Source organism: Petaurus breviceps, unplaced genomic scaffold, assembly GCF_028583685.1.
Source record: "Petaurus breviceps papuanus isolate PSGF00001 unplaced genomic scaffold, PetGlider_PUasm1.0 186, whole genome shotgun sequence".
Classification (NCBI taxonomy): Eukaryota; Metazoa; Chordata; class Mammalia; order Diprotodontia; family Petauridae; genus Petaurus; species Petaurus breviceps.
In genome coordinates this window covers 49,820,822-49,829,779 of record NW_027185798.1, presented here as the reverse complement: position 1 = coordinate 49,829,779, position 8,958 = coordinate 49,820,822, and the positions used below count along the sequence as shown (strand labels likewise).

General features: G+C 36.4%; 1 protein-coding gene across 7 annotated transcripts in view; it reads left to right on the top strand.

The window, feature by feature from the left end:
• NTNG1 (netrin G1) overlaps positions 1–2,532 on the top strand; it is a 433,521-nt gene extending 430,989 nt beyond the window's left edge. For all 7 annotated transcript variants that reach the window (XM_069090496.1, XM_069090499.1, XM_069090500.1 and 4 more), the window contains one exon: positions 1,215–2,532. In XM_069090496.1, the coding sequence (XP_068946597.1) occupies positions 1,215–1,438 (224 nt within the window). In that variant the 3' untranslated portion in view covers positions 1,439–2,532. The remainder of the gene's footprint in view (positions 1–1,214) is intronic.
• The last annotated feature ends 6,426 nt before the right edge of the window (positions 2,533–8,958 follow it).

Below are 8,958 nucleotides of genomic sequence, written 5' to 3'. Positions count from 1 at the left end.
GATAGATAGATAGATAGATAGATAGATAGATAGATAGATAGATAGATCTGTCCTCTAAGGGAATTGATCCAAGAGATTTGAGAAATAATGAAAAAAATATTGTGGTTTCTAAAAAGTTACTTGCTCTGATCTGCCTCCCACTTTCTACTCCCCCTTCCACATAGTCCACCTCCTACATGTTAAATGCTTAAGCAGCATATGTTGTTTGGAAGTATTCCTGACTTTTCCTATTTCTTATTGTTTTAATTTCCCTGGGTCCTATTTAATATTCTGCTTAATCAGTGGAACCTTGATTATCTAAAAGAATTGGAGACTTAGAATTAATGAGGATAACCAGAATATCAGAACGAGGAGGAGTCTTGAGATGGAAAAAGATGCTTGATGAAGGGCATGACCAAAATTCAGATCCCCTGAATTGTTTTGCTTATTTATTAAAAGTGATTCTATTAATTGATTGAAATAGCAAAATCTGGATAATCAGGATTTTTGCTGTGAGAATATTACAGGAATGTAGAATCAAGGTAACCTTGAATTCCACTTCTTATATTTACAAGGCAATAAAAGTCCTAATAGACTGTCAGGGAACAAATGTGAATGTTCTTTCTGAGGCTCCTTCAATTAAATATACTTTATGTCTTTCGATCTGGCTTAAAAGGCAATGTTAACACCCACTTTGGTTGCATGCTAGCTCTCCCATACCATTTCCCCTCCATACTTTTTGTTTCTCTTCTGACACATACATATACACATGCATGCCAGTCAGTAAAACCAGATGAAGGGAGTGGGAGTCATTGCCTATAGATGCTTAATTGTTCTAACAATGCCACTTTGCATTTTCCCCCATTCATTTCACTCAAGCACTCTGCTGTCTTAGAGCAGAAGCTTCTCCTTGGAAAAATCAGGCATTCATAAAAATCTCTAGCCTCATGAAAAGAAGACACTGCCAAACAATGGGTACTAAATGATTTCGTATTGTGCAGCCTGAAATGGACAAGGATATTTTCCAAGATTATATTCCTCCCCTCAAAAAAAAATCTATATTAAAAATAGCTAATTTGATCAAAAGAAGCAAATCCAAATTGTTTGGAAACTCTAATCACGTTCTTTGTATGTTGGGTGTGAGGGAAAGGGGATAGAGAAAGAAATCAATAGACTGGGGGCTTGCCATGCAGAAGAGCTTAAGTTGATTTTGTTTTATTTTTCCCATTTTGCAGCTAATGTGTGTGACAATGAATTCCTGCACTGCCAGAATGGAGGGACGTGTCACAACAACGTGAAGTGCCAGTGTCCAGCTGGTTACACTGGCATCCTCTGCGAGAAGCTGCGGTGCGAGGAGGCCGGAAGTTGCAGCTCAGACTCTGGCCATGGGACAAGGGCACAGGGATCTCTCACTCTGCTTGTGGCTCTGCTAGGAATAACTGGCCCACGCCTCTTTTAGGCTCCATATACTGTATGGCCTCAAGTTCAGCCAACTGATGGGACTATACCATGGGAAAGCTAAACTAATCCAAGCTTTTGCTACTAACATAGAAAAACACACACACACACACATGTTGAAAAACAAAAACAACTAAGAAGGCCTAACTGAACTAAGCCATATTAATCAATTGTGGACAGCAATTCCGAGTCGAGACTGTTAATTTCTGACTCCTGACAAGTTGGCAGCTGCTGATATTATTACTACAAATCACAACGCCAGCTGCAAGACTTACTGTGGATTGAAGGGGCTGTAAAAGCCCTCCCCATTCTCACCCCAAAACAGGGAAATATTTAAAAAAACAACAACCTAGAAATACACACACAAACATTTATGCCTCTAATCTGGTGCGCTCTCTTGTACCTCTCTGCCCAGTGTGTGGACCAACCAAATAGAAGCATTCTTTGCTGTCAGTGCATTGTGGGTATAAGGAAATCTGGTCAAAGCTGCCATATTGGCCTGCTTCAGTCCCTGAATCCCTTCCAACCTGTGCTATAGTGACCGTTGCTCTGTAAGTAACCCTTGTTGGTTGAAAGATTTCTTTGTCTGATGTTAGTGATGCACATGTGTTACACAGCCCCTTCCAAAAATATCTCAAGACAGTCATATCCTTGTGTATCTTAGCAGCACTACATCACTCCAGTGCTGGTGTACACCTACCATACAAGAGTGGCTATAAGGGAAAAGAAAAAAGAAAAAAAAGAAGTGTATCTATCCTTTTGTATTCAAATGAAGTTATTTTTCTCGAAATAATGTAAAATGTAGATTTTTTGTATTATTGCCAATTTGTGTTACATGACAATCTGTTAATGTATTTGATTCTAATCAGATAAGAAGACAGTTACATTTTCTTTGTCCTTTTTTTTTCTTTTGGTTTTGTTTTGTTTTGTTTAATTGTGCAGAGATCCCTCTGTATGAGCAACGTGCTGGCATCAAAGAATATCAGTTTACATATATAAAAAAAGTGTAATAAGATTCCACCAAAGGACATTCTAAATGTTTTCTTGTTGCTTTAATCTGGAAGATTTAAAGAATAAAAATTCCTGCATAAATGATATCAGGAATTGGTATTGCCATTTCTTAAGACAAAAAGAAGTCTCCAGTCGGCAGATCCACAATCATTTTTGCTATTTGTGATGTGGAGTGAACATATATTCAGCAGCTGAATTTAGGACTCAGCAAGAAGGATCATCGTTTTTTATCTTGGACAGCATCAACAAAATATGGGACCATTTCCACTTGTGAAAATTGTAAAAACTAATGAAAAAAAAATTCTAAGGTTCTGCCAAGATTATATAAAAGCTTTTTGGCAGCACCTTAGAGGGACTTTTGTTAAAGCCACGTGACTTCCCCAGATTGACAATGACACATGATTATATGGGTTGGTGAACTATGAGACTCTTAAAATGCAATGTTTACATTGAGTGCCCATGAGAGGCAACACGGAGATCCAGGAAAGTTTCAGGAAAATGAGAAATTAGTTATTTAACTGAGATAAATTCAGATTTAGCATTTAGATCAAGTGTCAACATACCCTGCAGCAAGTAGTCACAAAATACTACTCTGGCAAATAAAGTTTGCTTTGAGTACTGCCCAAGGTGTAATAAATTCTTGCTTCTGTCTTTTATTAGGCCAGTTATACTGTATGACATCAAGGGAAAGAGGAGGGTGTATGACAGAATCATGCAAAGTTTAAAAGATATGAAAAATCAAAGGAGGCTAAAACAATGTAGATTCCATCTCAGGCAGGTAACTAATAGATTATCAATATGATCATGGGGATTAAAAAATGATTCACCAATCTAGCCTGGAGTTTGTGGAGGAGTCCTACATGACTTGTGGAACTATAGGCTGTAATATTTGAAAATTAAAGAGGACTTAGTTTCAGCCTATTCATTCTATTCCTTGCTGCTGAAGAGAGAGAGAGAGAGAGAGAGAGAGAGAGAGAGAGAGAGAGAGAGAGAGAGAGAGAGAGAGAGAGAGAGAGAGAGAAAATGAATTAGATGTCTTAGAGATGTCTTCTGGTAAATGCTCTGGGTAAACACTATGGCAGGGAACAGGCTGTTTTATTGGTTTTGTTCCCAGAAAAACCAATTCTAAAGAGGCAATAAGAGGTAAACAGGTAATGTCTGTGCTGCCAGCAACCCCACTTCCAAGTCCATTGGATATTTGTTATTCAAACCAGCAGTCTCTGTCAATGTATGAAATAAGATAGGATGAAAGAAATTAGGGCTTTGGATCAGAGCCAACACGACCAGTCCCAAATTGGAGACTTGCATTAGATGCACACTCATGAAAATAAACAGAAAATTATATTACAAGCTCACCCGGGAAAATAAATGCAAAGACAAGTGACATATGGAACTGGAGATTACTTATAATTAAGTGGATTTCTAATATTAAAATTGGAATTTCAGTTGTCTTAAAGTTTATTAGCACAAACCAAAGGCAGGCTGTGTAATTATTGGTGAAGATGCACTTTAATAATCCTTATCCATTCACGGCTTTGTTGAAATGCTGAGGAGCTGTCCGATGCTTATTTCAAACAGAGATTCTGGAAGTTAATTCTAAAGTTGAATGAATGTCATATCGCAAATCATTCATCTGAGTTTTGTTTCAATGCAGGTACCATCATCTAAATGAACACGGAATGCATTGTTTTCAGCAAACTTAGATGTAGTTCACTGCATTTCCTGAAATAATGCAGCCTGCATTTAATAAAAATACTTTAGGTATATAATTAATGGAAATGGAATCTTCTTTTGCTCCTAGATCCATCACTTTTTTTAAAAAGCACGTAACTTCAAAACTAAATCAGACTTAGATCATTTGTTTGACTTTGCATATTGAAGCATTTAGAGTAATTACCAAGCTATGGTGTTGAATCATTTTAACAAAATCATGAGAGAATCAGTGGGACCAGAAATGACGCTCTTTTGCTCAAAAATCTACATTGGCTCCCTGTTGTCTTTAGGATAAAAAACAAGAACATTGATTCATAGATTTCAATATGAATGAAATGTTAGAGTTTACATGGTTTCTGTCCTGTGAAATAGAAATATCTTAATTTGTCATTTATGTCCCCCCACAGTCTGATATTAATCCTTGTTTCTAGCCTTGTTTCACATTATTTCCAATTATGTGTTCTATGTTCTAACCAAATCAATGCCAATCATATCATGAACTCTGTCACCTCCATTCATTTGCAGAGGTCACAAACCACACCTAGGGCTACTGCCATCTAGTATCAGTCTGTTGAAATATTTCTTTTCCTTCAAGACCCAGTTCAGGTGACATCTCCTCTTTGAAATCTTCCCTGCTCACTCCAGTTAAGAGTGAGCTCTCTCTTTGGGGATGGTCAGAATCTAATTCATAGCCCCTGAGCAATTATGTTAAACACTACAAAGATGAAAAGACTAACAAATCCCTCTAGCCTTTGAAATATGCTATTTTGAGAATATTATACTCCCCTTAACAGAAACAATGCCAAACACCCAAGTATATATCCTGTGTTGTACTTTAAAGTCCTGACTTACTACTAAAAACTTGTAGAAATTAAGTAAGACACTTTTCCACTTGGGATTTCAGGTTTTTTTTATTTGTAAAATTAAAATATTGAATATCTAAGGTACCTTCTAGCTCTGAATCTATGACTGACTATAATTTTCTGACCATATTGTTTTTTTTTTTCAGAACCTAGGACAGCAATTTGCCCATAGTGAACCCATAATGAATGTTGGCTATGGATATCTGTTCTCAGCAACCCTTTGAAGGCTGTCACTTTTAATCCCTCTTTTTTCATTAATTAAGTTAGAAATGGGGACAAGTCCCACAACGATTTATTACACCTCATATTTCCTATTTGGAAACATAACTTATCTAGTAAAAAGATACTATTGACCTTATCACATCACTTCTACTTGCATATATTGATGAACAGAAAACAGCTAATAAATGGAACCAATGATCTATATATGGAAGAATCATACTTCTTTCAGAAATGGAATGAAACTTCTATTCTAGAGTGGTAGGTAAGGGACCCTCAATCTACTATACTAGAAAGATTGGACCTGGGTTCAAATCCTGCCTCTCACCCTTCCTACCTGGGTGAGTTTGGGCAAATCACCTATTCAGGTCTTATTTACCTCATCTGGAAAATAAGGGAATTGAACTAAATAGTCTTGCAGGTCTCTTCTAGCTTTAGATCTGCAGATATGTCCCCATATTCCATCAGACTTGTAGTTGGTCCTTACAAGCATTCTAAGCACTCCAATCCATGAACTGTTACTGAAAGAAGTCCCCAAACTGATATCAGTTAGAATCACAGGATTTTAGGGTTGGAAGGAACATCAGTGGCTATTAAGTCCAACACATAACTCCCACCAAAGAATCTCTACCACATAACACATGAAAAGTGGTCATCTAGCCTTGGCTTGGAGACCTCCAGTGAAAGGGAAACTATTTTTTTCCAAGGTAGATCATTCTAAATTTGAATAACTCATTCCAAATTTGAATAACTGAGGAAATTTGTCCTGCCATTTAGCTTAAACTTACTTCATTGTAACAAACCATTCATTGCTCTGAGTTCTGTTCCATGGAGACAATGACATGCTTAATCTCTTATGGTCATGTAGTCAGCTTTGAGATGCTATAAGATGGCTATTATGTTCCCACTAAGTCTTCCCTTATCCAAGTGAAACATACACATTTCCTTTGATTCTTTCAGTTTCCATTGATCCTCATGTTCCCTAGGCACAAGGCCTTTCATCATCCTGGTTGCCCTTCTCAGAGAGATGTTCTCTTTTTCAATGCCCTTCCTGATCTGTGATGCCTAGAACTAAATACAAAACTCCAGACAAGGTCACCTATCACCAGGCCTAAGCTTTCCACATCCATGAAAATTATGCTTTTCTTAATGCAACTGTTCAGAAAAAAGAGAAAGTTGGCAGTGATAGATTGGTAAACACACTGCCCTCTCTGTCCTTTGTTCCATTTTGGAGAGTAGGAGTGGGGAAGGTTGAGTAGAGGTGAGAATTCTGTAATTTTACATTTTTTAAATCAAGATGATTTCATCTTTACCAATGATATAATCCACGGGGCCTGGGTTTTCCATAGAGTACCATGTTTAGTTCTAGAGAGTATATTTTATTTTTTTTTAAAGCAATTGGGGTTAAGTAACTTACTCAAGGTTAAACGGCCAAGTGTGGGTGCCAAGTATCTGAGGCTGGAACTGATCCTGGGTCTCCCAACGCCAGGGCCGGAGCTCTTACTCACTGCACCACCTGGCTACCCCAAGAGTATATTTTAAAGGAATATTGATAAACTAGAGATGTCCTGAAGTGAGCAATCAGGGTGATGATATGCTATGTGAAGGCCAATTAAAGGAACTGGAGATATTTTACCAGAAGAGAAAACTTAAGGAGATATAATAGTTCTCCAAGTATTTGAAGGGCTATCAGGTTAAAAAAAATCAATTTCCCAATATTCCCTGTAGGAATCAGTGAATTGCCATTATAACAAAATTAATGAGTTGTTCGAACCTTTCTCCTCCTCGTTATTTCAGTAATTTAATGCAGAAGCTTTAGTTATCCCTTCTATAAGATGTCATTCTGAGATGTTCTATATATTTCTCTGCTATTGACATTTGAAAATTTCATCCACAGAAGTTTCAGTTATATTTCCTCAGCCACCACTTTCTTATTCAGCCTTTTTAAATGATGACAACAGCAATGGGAATGATCCATCACTGATCCCAAATTGAACTTCATTCCTTGAAAAGAAAGTGTACTTTGCAATGAATTAAAAAAAAGGATAAGACATTTCTAGGAAAACCTAAGTGGGAAAGTCTAGGAAATGTGTAAGAAAGAGTATGGAAACCTGTGGAAGAATACAGATTAAGGAAGATTCCATATTTGTATATATATACACACATACATTAATATATGTATTACATATAATACATACATATATGCATCACACACATATGTGTATGCATATATATTTATATAAAATATATTTTTCTATCTTCGAAAGACATTTTTTCCTCTGACAAATTGTCTATCATTACAAGAACTATTGTTGTGTGCTCCCCCCTTTTACTCCTCCCATGGGCTTTTTAAAAATTTTCTTCTTTGAGAGCCTTAAAACACACACCCACAAAATCCCTTATCACACTGAAAACAAAAATCGTGCTGACACATAATTTGAAGTCATTAAATACTACAACCTTCCAACTTCCAGTATTTTTTTTGCAAAAATTTTTACCAGTGATTTGGAGAATAGTAAGCCAACCCTTTCCCTTTCACAACTGCCCCTGTCTCCATCTTCCATTGGAAATAAAATAAAATGAACTGATGGGTCCCCCATATATTAGTGGCAAACCTGAAATCCACATCATAGTTAAGTATGATTCCTGTAAAAAGTTTACATTAATATCAAATGTAAGCACAGTTATTTCATTAGTGTTTTTCTTTTACATAATTTAATGTCTCAGTGTGATAGAACAATTATTCCAGAATACATTTTGCTCAAACAAAGCAACCAAGATTTACCCCATGTCTACAGTCATTGTTTTGGCCTGAATGGTGAAATATTTAATTGGTGACAATATCTCCTCTTTGCTTTCTCCCATAACCTGAAAGATATTGTCAATTGACAGATGAATTAAAGCTTTGGTGTAACATTTGAGATGATGTGATATTTTTTACAACCTATTAATAACAACTAGAGAACTAGGTCATTATTCCATTAACTCTAATTATGTGAACACTAAAGATTTAACAAGAAGGGCTAAAGAAAATTGGTGAGAGCTAGAAATAAAAATAATATCCATTGTGTTACCCTAATATCATTTTTTTAACTGAGATGTCAGTATTATTTAATATTAGTGAACAGTGAAATCTAGGAAAAAAGATACTGCCTGGCAAATGGAGAAAATAATTATTCCCCCTCCTATATCTATCTGAAAATTCCTTAAAATTCCTGGATGGTAAGAATGTATCATTAAATTAAAGATATACTGTACATACTATGGTATGTATCATTGGCACTGTCTGATCAGCTAACATCAAAACTTTCCTCTTGTAAGGTGTCATTGTTCTAACCCAATAATGGAGGGAAAATGGAAGGGAATCATCCGATTGAAGTCCTATTAAGAATAGGTGATCCTTCTTGCCCCAGGCAGGTCAGAACATAATGTCATTTTTGATAGTTTATATTTGGGCTTTAAAGTCAATGGAAATGGTTTTCCTTTGGCCTGACACTGCAAGAAACAGTTTCCAAGGAAATAGTCTTGTTTACAAGTCTTTCCCCTCCCCCCAAGAAGACATGAATAATTGTCTTTCACTTTCATGCTCTGATGCACACCTCAAGGCAGAGAGATTAGTGGCATCATTCTCTGTCTCTTTTACTTTGCCTTGAAAATAGAGTGCCAAACATTGTATAAAAGCATTTGCAAGCATCTTTTAGATAAGGTCTAAATA